The sequence below is a fragment of the Geotrypetes seraphini genome, chromosome 5, assembly GCF_902459505.1.
Source record: "Geotrypetes seraphini chromosome 5, aGeoSer1.1, whole genome shotgun sequence".
Taxonomy (NCBI): domain Eukaryota; kingdom Metazoa; phylum Chordata; class Amphibia; order Gymnophiona; family Dermophiidae; genus Geotrypetes; species Geotrypetes seraphini.
Window position 1 is genome coordinate 175814064 of NC_047088.1, and position 14811 is coordinate 175828874.

The following is a 14811-nucleotide window of genomic DNA, read 5'->3' on the forward strand; positions in this document are numbered from 1 at the left end:
GAAGAACTGCTATCACTGAAATGGGAATGTAGGATCCTAGAAAAAAAATGTAATAAGCAGCAAACTGAAGAAGAAAGATCAATCACTACAGAACCCACTAGCACTAGCCAAACATAAGTACTAGGGTCATTTCATAAATAATGCACACTATTTTTTTTTAATTTACATTGTTTGGGGGAGGGGGGTTTCAAGTATTTCTTTAAAATCCTTCAATATAGTCTCCCTGTTTTGCAATGACCTAGTTCCAACGTCCAGGAAGCTTCATTATTCAATCCAAGACACCGTTTTTGTTCAGTTGCCGAATGGCTCGGGTAATGGCAGAAGAAAGCTCTTCCAGAGATGCAAAACAATGTCCAAGCATAGGTTGTTTCAACTTTGGAAAAAGGTCAAAGTCTGGTGGACTCATGTCTGGACTGTAGGGAGCATGAGGTAACACCTCCCAGCCGTATTCGCATAGTTTTTCAATGACGACATTCCTTATGTGCGGGTGAGCATTGTCGTGAAGAATGAGTGGCCCAGCCAAGAGCAACTGAGGTCGGATTTTGTGCATTTTTCTGTGCATTTTTTGCAAAAAAATCATGATAATAGACTGCTTTGACACTTCCTCCACATGGAACTTTGTCTGTGATGGTGATGCCTTCATGATCATAAGCAAAAATCATTATTTGTTTGACTTTTGATTGAGCTTATCTAAATTTTTTCGGTCATGGGAAAGATGGAACTCTCCACAGTGGCAGCAATGGTGGACAGCAGCCCCGCTCCGGCCGTTGACCCTCCACAAACCTTCGTAAAAGGAGCCCATAGTCTTTTTTTGGGAGGGAACAAAAGCATACTTCTTGAGCATATGTAATATAGTCTTGTCATGTGTTTCTGGCTGTGGTTCATGCTTCTATCAAAATTAAGCTATCATGAACAGATCAGGGCTGTTGTCAAAAGTAGTTTTCACAGATTACGCATGATAAGATCATTGGCAAATTTTGTCGATCCATCCTCCCTAAACATTCTGATACTCTCCCTAGTAATTTCAAAATACGACTATTGCAACTCAATATACAAGGGAATCACAGTTAAAGAAATGAGATGGCTTCAAATAATTCAAAATACCGCAATTAAAATTGTTAATAAATCTAGAAAATTTGACCACTTCACCCCCCCTTCTGAAAAATACACACTGGTTGCCCGTCACAGAATTACCTACAAAATAACCCTATTAACATTCAAAGTCCTATTGTCCAAAGCCCCCTTATTCTTAGAGACCTCATTTCCTACGCTTCCTCAAGATCATTGAGATCTGATGATCAAAATCTACTATCCATCCCATCTCTGAGAATTATTAACACTTGGTGGTCCACCATTTTCTCTGTTATGGCCCCCAAACCTGGAAATCCCTTCCTGTGCAGTTGAGAGAGGAAAAAAATCTTAGAAAGATTCAAAGGAAAACTAAAAGCTTTTTTATTTAAAGAAGCCTTTGATACTTGAAGTATTCTAAAAGACCTTGTCATCTCCTGATGTTATTACCTTTCATGTCTTTTGTTTCATGAGTCTGTGATTGCACTGTCCTTGTTTATGACTATGTCCATTTAACAAATTGTTCGTTTCTCCCTTTTTAATTGGACATCGCTTAGAAAGTTTGTTAAGCGGTCAAATCAAATTTTAAATAAACTTGATAAAATTTTACATTAAAAACAAGTTACAAGATTTACAAATTATAGCAGTTTTTTTTTTTTTTTTTTTTTGGGGGGGGGGGGGAGAAAAAGCATGTCTTATGCATGCTTGTTGAAAATAATTGGTTTACACCAAACTGAAAACTGTCTGTTTTGGAGGTGTTCTGGGAGCGGAATCAGCATTTGGCCACTTAAGTGCTGATATTCAGCACTTAATAATAATAATAACTTTATTCTTGTATACCGCCACACCAGCAGTTCTAGGCAGTTCACATAAAAGAGAACTGAACAATCAGTGAAGTACAAAATATACAGGAAACTGTATAAATAGGACTGTAAAAAAGCCGGCACTATCTTTATATGGTAACTCATAGCCAGTAAAGTGCTGAATATTGTATTTAACTTGCTATGGTTTAGCCAGCTGGAAATTCAGTGCCAGTGCCTGGACATGGCCCGTCACTGAATTTCCAGGCTTAATGCCGGTGACAGTCAGAAAAATGCTGATTGCCGCCAGCTGAATATTAGGCCCATTATTTATCCAAATAGTTCTGTTCAGCGTATAAGTGCTGGCTCCATGTTTACATCACCTCAGTACTGGTCCCCTTTGTATGTACAAAATTAGGCCTTTTAAATGGTCCAATTTATCCATAGAAGTGCTGAAAATAGATGCATAAGCAAGTTAGGCATTTGCTGGCAAACATATAGCTTGCTTTGATTGTCAGACTTGGTTTTCTAGTAAGTCAGTAGAACATGTGGGAAAGTATCCAAGCAGTGAAACTTCTAGAACTAGTGGAGTGTTTGAAGATTTAAAGAATTGAAAAATTGGGGATTATGAACTGAGTGTTTGATTCTCCAGACTGTGGCATAGCGAGGCTGAGAGGCTCCCCTCGTCTCCACCCCCTTCACTCCTTCCCTGATCTCGCCTGCCTTGCGCTTCCCTCCATTTCCCTTCCCCCATACCTCTAGTTGAAGTTGTTGCTGGCATTGGTCAACAATGTGCTCCTCATGACCCCGTCGGCTCCCCCTCTGATGTCACTTCTTATGTGCGGCACCTGAAGTGACGTCAGCGGGAGAGCCGACGGGGTCACGAAGAGCACGTTGTTGACTGCCACGAACAATAACTTCAACTAGAGGTTTGGGGGAAGGGAAGGGGTGTGTGCGTGTGGAGGGGAGGAATGGGAAGAGGGTGCCGGCACCCCCATCAACATGGCACTAGGGCGGACCGCTCCCTCGCCCCACCTCCCACCCCTTAGTTTGCCATTGTTTCCAGCTAAAGATAAGTGGTTTTCTAAACTTCCTGTCCACAGTCAGTGGTTTGAACCTATTTGAGATATGGAGCAAGTTCTCTGTAGAGTATTTTTTTATGCCAGTGAAAAGATTTAAGGCAGCTAGAAGTTTCTGTATTTATGCTGCTGCTACATAAGTTTGAGGGTTTTTTTTCCATATGTTTTTGACTGCTAGATAATCTGTAGGTTCCTTCCACTGCCTGGCTTGGTAACACTTGAAATATAGCTGTGTCATTAGTTTTTGTTACCTTTTATATTGGGAAGTATAGAAGTACCGTTTGGAAAACTAAGAGTTCCTTTTACTAAGCTGTGGTAAGCACTAATCATGCTTATTGCAGGTTAAAATGTACCACAGGGCACACTCGGGTATTCTGTGGTAGTGTTCACATGTGCATGCACTACCCATGTGCTAAAAAGTTTTTTTATATTTTAGCATTGGAGGGGATGGCAAGAGTAGATGTGCCACACTTGAGGAATGGTCTGAAATTTTACAGCCAAGATTTAATGCTAAGACTTGCAAGGTCATGCATTTGGGCTACAAAAACCTGAGAGAATGATAGAGTTTAGGGGAGCCGAAGAACTTTTGTGCATGAAAGAGGAGAAGGATTTGGGTGGCCAAACAGGTGAAAAGGTGACGGCAAAAGCTAGAAAGATGCTAGGGTGCATAGGGAGAGGAATGGCCAGTAGGAAAAAGGAGGAATTGATGCCCCTGTATAAAACTCTGGTGAGACCTCATTTAGAATATTGTGGACAATTCTGGAGACCACACCTTCAAAAAGTTGTAAATAGGATGAAGTCAGTCTAGAGCAGCGATCTCAAACTCAAACCTTTTGCAGGGCCACATTTTAGATTTGTAGGTATTTGGAGGGCCACAGAAAAAAAAATAGTTAATGTCTTATTAAAGAAATGACAACTTTGCATGAGGTAAGTGCCTGCAAATCCAAAATGTGGATTATCTGAAATCTGAAATAATCAGAAGCAATTAAGGAAATATTTATAAACTATAGTTTATAAATCTTTCCTTAATTGTTTCTGATAATTTCAGCTATAGACAGCTGAAAGCAGTGCAACATGCAGAAAGTGAAAGACTATCAAAGTATCAATTACAAGAGACAAGATTTGGGACCATCTATTTTGAGGCCCTTGGTATTAAAAAGAATGATTCTTTATGGAAAACTTGTGCCATAAGTATACGGTGGTCGCATCCGCAACCGCCTTCAACTCTCACCTCCTCCAGCACCAGACACATACACAAGCTGCACTGCCTCCAATGGTTACCTTACTTTCTGGAATGTTGCCTGCCTTACTGCTGTAAGGCTTTCCTGCGTTTGTAAGCGATTGTGAGGTGGAGTGCAGAGAACAATCGCGTACAGACGCAGGAAAGCGCTTGCGTGAGGTTACAGCAGTAAGGCAGGCAACATTCCAGAATGTAAGGTAACCATTGGAGGCAGTGCAACTTGTACATGTGTCCGGTGCTGGAGGAAGTGAGAGCTGAAAGCGGTTGAGAACGCGACCACCGGACACTTATGACACAAGTTTTCCATAAAGAATCATTCTTTATAATACTGAAGGCCTCAAAATAGTACCTGATCGGCGACATGTGGTCCCCGGGCCGCAAGTTTGAGACCACTGGTCTAGAAGAAGGTTGCTAAAATGGTTGGTGGCCTTCGTCATAAGGCATATGGAGACAGACTTAAAGATCTCAATATTTACTCTACAGTAAACTTTGGAGGAAAGGTGGGAGAGGGGAGATATGATAGAGACTTTTAAATACCTATGTGACATAAATACACATGAGGCAAGTTTTTTCAGTTGAAAGGAAGCTCCAGAGTGAAGGCCTAGAATGAGGTCTAAGGAGATACTATTTTACAACAAAGGGTGGTGGATGCATGGAATAGTCTCCTGGTAGAGGTGGTGGAAACAAAGAATGTCTCTAAATGCAAAAAAGCTTGGGACAAGCAGGTAGAATCTCTTAGGGAGAGGAGGAGATAGTGGATGCTGCAGATGGGCAGTGGATGGGCCATTTGGCCTTTATCTGCCGTCATGTTTCTTTTGTGACCATTATTTCCAAAATAGAAAAATTGGCCATTTCCTGGCAGAGCTAAAAGTGGCCTTAGCATACGGGAAAGACTGTGCTGGGGATAGTGCAGGCAACTTTTTAGCACTGCTTAGTAAAAGGTCCCCTAAGATATTCTCACAGCTTGCTGTGTATGCCTAGTAGTGCTACAGAAATGATTAGTAATAGTAGTAGTAGGATCTTGAACCTAGATATCAATTGCTGGTGTCTTGACATGAACAAAACTAAAACAAAATGTCAATATCACTAACTCAAGTGATCACTGAGTGGACATTTTCAAAATTAAAATTCATATTCTCACCACATAGATCCAATTTGGAGGCAGCCTTGGAGGAATGTTTTTTTTTATTGATGAGCCTAGGAGTGGAAGAGTAGTCTAATGGTTCGTGCAGTGCCAGAGGAGTCAGGTTCAATTCCCACTACAACGCCTTGTGACTCTGGGCAAGCCACTTAATTTTCTATCACCCCCCAGGTACAAAATAAGCACCTATATGCACATAATATGTAAACTGTTTTGATTGTAACCACAGAAAGGTGGTATATCAAATCCCCTTCCCTTTGCACTAAACAAAGATTTCAGATGCCTATAATATTGAATGCAAAACAATTTAAGATAAGCATGCTAGAAATGTACTGTAATTCTATCACAAGCAAATATTTTAAGCCTGTTCTATAAAGAACAATAAGCACTTTGTTTTCTTTATAGAGTACAAGTGCAAGGGACAGAGAACATGCATATATCTAGGCACAACCACATACACTAGTGTCACGCAAACCTTTTTACTCAGCGGCACAGTAAACTCCAAGCTGCAGCTAGCGGGCACCTGGAAATGCAAGGACATTGACTTGATGACACCATGCGCATGTGTGACATTATCACATTGATGTCTGCGCTTGCGAGAAGGCCCTTCAGATGAGGCCCTGAGCCACCATTGGAGGGTGCTGGAGCAGGAGAGGCACGGAGAAGCGGAGAGGCACCATCGAGAAGAAGAGGCGCGGGTGCCAGCTGACTACCTACAGGATGTGCCTCTTGCCATAAGTAACATGTCCTGTAGGTCAGTGATTCCCAACCTTGTCCTGGGGGACCCCCAGCCAGTTGGGTTTTCAAGATATCCCTAATGAATATGCATGAGAGAGATTTGCATACCTGTCACTTCCATTATATGCAAATATCTCTCATGCATATTCATTAGGGATATCCTGAAAACCCGACTGGCTGGGGGTCCCCCAGGACATTGTTGGGAACCACTGCTGTAGATGATTAGTGGCACACCCGGAATCTCACTGCGGCATACAGTTTGCGATACACTGACATACACTATCACTATAGCGGCTGTAAATGTCTGGGCTGTAATAGAGAGATCTTCAAAAAGTTGTTGCACTTATACTTTTTTAAACACTATTTATTGAATATCTCAAAAACAAATTACAGTTGGTTTACGGGCATAATTCGTTCCAGAAGCATGCTCGTAAACAAAAATACTTGTATATCAAAGCGAGTTTCCCCATAGGAAATAATGGAAACTCGCTTTGATATGTCCCCCCCCTCCCCCCCGAGGCCAGCGGCGCTGCTCTAATCCCCCCCCATGAGAACTGGCATTGCTTTCCCCGAAGGCCCCCCCCCCCGCGATCCGGCACCCTCTCTCCCGCGATCAGGCACCCCCCCCCCTCCGCGATCTGAAGTCCCCTAGACTCACCCGAACCCACTTCTTACTTTCATCTCGGTCTCGGCACCGGCACAGGCATGTCCTGTGCGTTGGTGCCGGTGCCCGAAGATCGGCCTCCTCTTCTTGCTGGGCCTTGAGTTGTTATGTTACTATATTGCACAAAAGGTGTTGCTTGGGAGGAAGGTTTAGAGGGGACAAAAATGGATGGCTAAACTATTTAATCCAGTTCAAGCAACTTTGCAAACTGGAAATGTATGATGACACCTGGAATGTGTTTCACCAGGCTAGAACAAAAAGAATGAATTATGAATTGTTTATTTATTTAGATTTATATCCTGTCCTCCCCAAAGAGCTCAGAATGGGTTACAGTTTACATTTACAGTGTTACAATATAGGGTTTACATACAGTGTGTTGCAATATATTTTCATATAGGATTACTTACTGTTGCTGGTGAAGGGTTGAGGGAATGACTAGGCAAAAAGGTAGGTTTTTACAGCGGAGTTTGTGCTTGGATAGAATTAGGCACTGGTATTTTAGGCCAAGAAAATTCTGGCCTAATATACCAGCTCCTAAGTTGTAGATACCTACCAATGCTTAACTTGACTTAGGCACCGCTACAAGCAGTACCTAACTTTAAAATTTGGCGTCATTTATAGAATTGGGCCCTTTCTGCCTGTGGGCTTTGTACCAGAAACTCACCATGTGCATAGAGCATGTGTGGTCCATCACACCTGCTTTTTCAGCAGGCAAATTTCTGCTACAAAAATATGCACAAAACCTTAACAGTATGTGTACACATGTCCTTTCCCTCTACCCGTTCTAAATGATTTCAGGAGCACCTCCTTTAATGAGGCTAGAATTTAGCATGTACCCCAAAGTATAGATTTTTAGTCAGCTTGACGAGGGTGGTTTGAGAGCAGCCAGTTTACATGGGTAGTAAATGTCTTATACCACTTTGAAATTTGCCCTCCCTTTGCCCTTAAGCATACTGGAATTATGTCAGCCACAGCAGCTGAATCTGAAGTAGTTTGACTCCTTTCTTTCACTAGTATCTGGCTTTCATTCTTTCCCATAGCACAATCCACCTGGATAAACAAAATGGCTGCTTTCAGTCCTCATACAATTAATTTTCCTTTTTCCTCAGATGGGAGCAGATGGTATGGATGAAGATATTGCTACTGCACATCATTGTCGGAAACTAGTCAGCTTTACATTATCTGGTAAGCTTGTTTTTGCGTGTAATTGACACCACTACCACATGTAGCTATACTGTTTTATAAAAACAGATGTGTAAGTGCTATCAGTTTAGTGAGGCTGCAGTTTTTAATTTTCTTCATTTGAGGAAATGAACAATGGTGGATAAAGGAGAATGACTTTCTTGTGTAATACCCTAGCTCAAATTAGCACATTAAAAAAATTATATATACCCCTATGCTGGTGTAAAGCCCAGCGTGGAAATATTTTCCCATAAATATGTACGCCATTTTTTAAAATGGGGAATTCATATGTAGATTTTTGCCCTCCTCTGGGCATGCCCAAACCATGTCCCACTATGCCTCCTTGAAATCTGCATGGCATAGATCTCCACATGTAAATTGGCTTTCTGAAGTTGCCATATCCACATGTATGCAATCTACACATGTAAATGGCACTATTTTCACATGGTGTTGCTTCTAAAATGACCCTCTTAGAAGATAAGTTTATAACAGGGTGTGTAGGTCAAAAGGATAAGAAGGAGGCACTATTTTATAAAGAAAAGTAGACATCTACTTTTCTTTGTAAAGTTCTAGCATAAGTGGCTAACACATACCTGCATTGTGAAGTATAATTTTATAATCCACGTGCATACATGCATGCTTAGCCCCTGTACACGCCCACCTGCAAAGTATACACCTTCATATCAAGGAGCATATTTTTATGGTATGAACAGTCATTTACTTGTGTATATGCCACATAAATGACTAAGGGCTAGATTCACTAAGCAAACTGATCGTGTACCGATCGGTTTGCGACCCGATTTCCCTCTGACTCGATTCACTAACCTCTGTCCCGATCATCCTCCAATCCGCTCATGCAAATGAGGGAACAGCATTGAAATGATAGCAGGCAACACCGACTGTGCTGGTTGATCACAAACAAGAGACTGCTGGGGAGCAGTCATTCACTGCTTTCCAACTGCCATCTCCTTCTCTGCCTGCTGTCTAACCCAACTTTCCAGTTCTCTGCCCCCAAATCTGCTCTCTGCTCCTTAAGCCCCGATTCTCTGCCTTTTTCTCCTGATGCCCTGCCCTGCCTCGCCCCGAATCTCCTTTCCTGCCGCCCTGCTCTGCCCCAAATCTCCTGTGCAGCTCTCTGCCCCAAGTGCTGCCTTCCCCTACATTGTGAGTCTGTGGTTTTAACCCATGGGTTTAAAGCGGGTTAAAACCACGGGCTTGCTGGGCTAGTAAAAGTTTTTTTTTTAAAGTCACAGCTCTTACCATCTACAGATGGCCTGCACATGCGTCGGGATCACACATTAGCGATCCGTGCTGTCGGAGGGGGGACGTTGCTCCGATCGCCCTCATTTTAATTTTTTTTGTTTGGTGAATTGGTCGGGTCTGCTCGGATCGGACACGGAGAATCAGGTTAGTGAATCTAGCCTTAAATTACTTGCAAAGTAGACTTGCACTTTGTTGCTGAAAGTACCTGCCCCCAGCAGTTTTTGTATAACTTTTGAATGGATAAACCTTGCTTAATCAGACTTGGTGTGGATTTAGGCCATTGAGGAAATATGAGGCTTTTTCTTTCTTCTTTCAAAAAAATTTAATTTATAGCTTCAAACATCATACAGACATCAAGCACACTGTTGGTTTTTTTCGATGCAATAGTCTGACAGCATTAGATTTCTTTGCCATTTTGTATTTCCCCCTTGCTACCCGCCACCCTTTGCCATTCATTTTATTTATTTATTCATTCAATTTTCTATACCATTCTCCCAGGGGAGCTCAGAATGGCTTACATGAATTTATTCAGGTAATCAGCTTATTTCCCAATTTGTCCCGGTGGGCTCACAATCTATCCATGCTTCCCTCTTGGAGTGGGATGAGCTGCAACCACTATTGTCTCAGCCTCTGACTCTACCTCCCTTGGGTTCTTGGCCAATCTGTGCAATGAGCCAGCACAATAAAGAAACCCAACCTGCTTTAATTGCTAGCTGAGGAGGACATACATAACCCACTATTTAAGTTCACTACTCTATCTGCAACCCAACCAACAAATGCTTGATGGTCCAAATAACACATGAGCCACTTTTCCCCAGCTTCCTCTTCAAGAATTCTGTCCCTTCTGCAGCAGGTCTTCCAAGTAAAAGAGAGATAGTGTTGTCCTTCTTCACCCCCACCCCCCCAGTGAGGAAGCTGAATTCTCCCCAGTTCTCTCCTCTGCTTGTTCACCAGTGATGTAAAAAAATATGTGCTCACCTCGAGGCTAGAGGTCTGTTGGCCAGAGCAGGACTGGGTTTATCTTTGATTCCGGGGGTGCTGCAGCAGGACAGGCGAGGGAGCCTGGAAGGGTACAGCGAATGGGTGGGGGTTACAGTCAAGGGCCAGTGCAGCATTCTTGCTGCTCCTGCTTATAATTTTATTGTCTCATCCAAGAAACTACACTACACTTAGGGCTCCTTTTACAAAGGTGCGCTAGTGTTTTTAGAGCACGCACAAGATTAGCGCGCGTTAGCCGAAAAATTACCGCCTGCTTGAAAGGAGGCAGTGGCGGCTAGCACGTGCAACATTTTAGCGTACGCTAAGCGCGCGCTAAAACCGCTAGCGCACCTTTGTAAAAGGAGCCCTTAATTTCTTGACAAGGTAAAAACCAATGTATTCTCTCTTCCCTCCCCCCATCTCTTCAACCATAACTAACGCACAAGGCTGAAGACATCCCGCCCAATACCTCCCTCCTCCTCCTTCCCTGTTCCAATCCCTTTCATTCCTTTTCCTTTTAGGTCCATTTCTCATAACTGCCCCACTCACTCAGAAACTTCTTTCATCCTCTCTTTACCATCTTTATTCAGCATGACCATTTTATAAATGCAATAATGTTTATTTCTTAGCTTCAGCAGCAGATGAATTCAGAAGCTAGCGGGTTGTGTCCATCTACAAGCACAGTACCGGGTAGAGCTTTGGAGTCTTGCCCAGAAATAGCTAAGAAGAAAACATTTTTAAAAAATTTAAATTGAATCAGGTTGGGCAGACTGGATGGACCATTTTGGTCTTTATCTGCCGTCATCTACTATGTTACCTGCAGGTGGTGATAGTTCAAATTGCGCTCTGGCTTATTTTATAGTATACAGTATATGCAATAATGTTTATTCAGCACTTTCCTCAGAGGCTGTTTCAAATTTCAAACTTCTGGACTCTTATGTGATGTGAGAGGAGGGTAAAGCTCTGACTGCTAAGGAGAATGCTTTCTTTAAAGATGAAATTTGCTTGTTATGTTGAAAGGGACATTAACATCAAAGTTGCAAGTTTTGCTCTAGGAAATGCCTTGAGACTTGAACCGTGCTGTTCGTTCTACTTTTTTGGATACAAACTGTTTTATGATTATGATTATAATTTATGATTTGTTCATTAAAGACTTGGCATCTTGTACATCATCACTGCATTTTTTGCCTTTGGTTTGCGACTCAATATTTTACTGCAGTTCTGTTGGATTTCTTGTTTGTTGGGAATATAAGAGCAACCATACTGGCTCAGACCAATGGTCCATTTAGCCCAGTATAATATATCCACAGTGGGCAATCCAAGTCACAAGTACTTGGCAGAAACCCAACTTAATGTTAAGTAACGTGAGCAAATGTGGAATCAGTTCTAATGCTCATTGACAAACTGTAGATGCAGTTGTTTGGTGATAGAACCCAGACGGTGGAGTGGAGGGATGTTAGGGAGTGGCCTTAGGTTGCTGCTGGTGCTATCTAGAGGGTTATGGCATTCCTTGCTCTATCTAACAACACTTTCCACCTTTTGACTTAAAACCACTTGTGACTAATGTTTTGATCTATGGGAGGTTTTACCTACCAAGAAGAACCTATATTTTATATTGTGATTAGCATATTAAAATCAAAGTCAATTTATTTTGACTTTTAATGATCAAGATAATGAAGGGAATAGACTTAGTAGATAATGACAGGTTGTTCATCCTCTCCAAGGTAGGGAGAACGAGAGGGCACTCTCTAAAGTTAAAAGGGGATCGATTCCGTACAAATGTAAGGAAGTTCTTCTTTACCCAGAGAGTGGTAGAAAACTGGAACGCTCTTCCGGAGGCTGTTGTAGGGGAAAACACCCTCCAGGGATTCAAGGTAAAGTTAGACAAGTTCCTGTACAGAGGTAAGGATAGACTCAGTTAGGCACTGGTCTTTGACCTAAGGGCCGCCGCATGAGCGGACTGCTGGGCATGATGGACCACTGGTCTGACCCAGCAGCAGCAATTCTTCTTAAAACAATGACATAATGAGAATGCACTGGAAGATTAATGGATGGCTGGAAACCTTTCCTAATGTTTTAGCTACAGGCTTTGTTGAGAAATGTTTGAGCACAAATTGAAAAGATAAAGATTATGCACAACTGGAGCACGATGCATGCACACACGATTGGTTTATTTATTTTTTAATTCAAAGGTGTTACTTGCAGTTAAGGATGCTCAGAGTTGCCAGCAGGATATTCTTATTAAAAGCTATATCTCTACTGTTACTGTTTGAGCTCAGAGGCCACTACGGCCTTATACAAAGATTTTAAAGATGCCTTTGATCCTCCAAGTAAGTCTGCCTTTATTGAGCTGTTGAGCTGGTTAGATTTTCTTTCCTCTGGGTCTTTTCAAAACACCAGTTGTAGTTGGTGGAATCAGGCAAACTCCATATTTCAAGATGTTTCTGTCAGGTACTACAAGCCTTGCAAAGACAAATTGGGAATTGTATGAAGTATTTCAGTCACAGACCATAATGGTTGGACCTTAGCAGTAATTTTCAGTCCATAGCAACCATACCTAACTTGATGGATGCAATCAACTGCACACATATTAAGGTCAAGTCTATAAACTGGGCATTAATATTTACACATCTAGTTTTAGAATACATGCAAATGTGAGCATTTAATGTGTGTATATGTTCTGTTATATAAAGATTTGTATCCTGTCAAATCCCTAATCAATTAGGTTCAAAGCAGGTAACATCATCATCAAATCTACAATCTTAAATGAAATAAAATATATAAAGATTAACAATCAGCACATACAAACTTGACGAAAATTATTTCTAAATTCCATATATGTCAAAATTAGTTCAATATTCACGGGTAAAGAATTCCAAATACTAATTGCACCATAACCAAAAGAACTTTAAATTGTATTTCTCCCTTCCACCCTATTGTTCCATGCAAGTAATGTTATATCATTAATAGTTTGTTAACTGGACCCCTTTTTAAATTTTTATTGTAAAACGCTTAGAATTTATGATTAATGCTTTATCACATTTTTAATAAACTTGGAAACTTGGAACTTTCACGAGCAGATCTAAACTTTACTCCTTTCAGCAATGGAAAAGACAAAATTAAACATTTACTATTTCTTTTGCCTAAAATTGTAAAAGAAAAACCCTCAGATGTATCACCATTCAAACAAAGGCCTCAACAGTAAGCCAGTGAAGATTCACAAAGGGGTGACATGATCAAATCTTGTCATCTTAAATATGAGCCTAGCAATAGTGTTCTGAATTAAACAAAGTTTCCTCATAGGCTTCACTGAAATACCAGAATGTAAAGATAGAGATAGAATTATTGATTAAACATATCAAATGTTGTTGAAAAAAATAAGAACAAATTAAACATAATTCAGTTTTCTCTGTACAGTATTAAGTTTAAGATGGTATTCCGATGACTGTTGTTTTAACTTTTTCAGTAGCCATTGTTAAGGTTTTAGTCAATATAGTTAGATGTGGACTAACAGGAAGCAGCATGTTTGCTAAAAGCTAATGCTGTCTGATTAAGGGAAAAATGTTTTGATTCGATTTGGCCTATTGAATTGATTTTTCGATTCAATTTGATTTGCTTTTCCCATCCAATCATGCGTTTTTTGGGTTTTTTTTCAAATGTCCTGGTTGGATCGTTTTGTAGCCTCTTCACCAACCCCACCCCTCTTTGCCCTCTCCAACCCCACACTGGCGCTGTGGTGTAAACAAAATAAACAAAAAAGACTTTTCCTCTCTGTTAGGTCCTAGCTCATGCTTGCTGTCTTAACACCAGCTCTGGCAGAATACACATTTCAAATCTATGGAAGCACTTCGAGTAAGTCCCAACTTCCTCCTTCTGCTATTGTGCAGCGGGATCACATCCACCCTTCTCCAGTCCTCCGGGACCACGGCAGACTCTAAGGAAGCATTGTAAAGATGATACAGCGGAGCCACCAAAATCTCTTTTGAGTTCCTTGAGTGCCCTCTGATGTATCCTGTTAGGCCCCATTGCTTTGACTATTTTTAATTTAGCTAGCTCCTCACTAACAGAGTCTTCTGAGAATCTTTCTGGATCTACTATACATCCATTCCCATTTGTGTTTGTTTTCTGTGGTCCAGCCTTATCAGTTACTGCATATTTGTCCCAATCACTCTTGAGCCTCACTATGCAATTTTGACACTACTTCCTTTCATTTTCATATCTAATTTTGTCCCCCAATTTTACCATATCAGCTATCTTTTCTTCCATTTGCCTCTTTGTTTTTCTGACAGCTTTTCCCACTTCTCATAGCTTTTCTACATATTTTTGTTTGTTGTCTTCTTTCTGTGATGTCTTGAAATTTAAGAGGGCTAACCTCTTTACTCTCACTTTTTCAGTTACTACATTTGAGAATCAAAGCAGCCTTGTTTTCCTTATACCTTTATGTACTTTCCTAACATAAAGGTTTGTTGCCTTTAGAATAGCTTCTTTCAGTTTTGCCCACTGTATTTCTACTTCATTCAGTTGTTTCCATCCAACTAACTCCTCCTTGAGGTAATCCCCCATCTTGACAAAGTTGATTATTTTGAAGTTTAGAGCCTTCAAATTTGAGTAATTCTTTTGTGTCTGATACACTCTTGATATTTTATTTCCTTATGAAT

General features: G+C 41.1%; 1 protein-coding gene across 8 annotated transcripts in view; it reads left to right on the forward strand.

The window, feature by feature from the left end:
• The window catches only part of HECW2 (HECT, C2 and WW domain containing E3 ubiquitin protein ligase 2), a 487554-nt gene that overhangs the window by 329644 nt on the left and 143099 nt on the right, over positions 1 to 14811 (forward strand). For all 8 annotated transcript variants that reach the window (XM_033946090.1, XM_033946087.1, XM_033946093.1 and 5 more), the window contains one exon: positions 7840 to 7915. In XM_033946090.1, coding sequence (XP_033801981.1) covers positions 7840 to 7915 — 76 coding nt within the window. The remainder of the gene's footprint in view (positions 1 to 7839; positions 7916 to 14811) is intronic.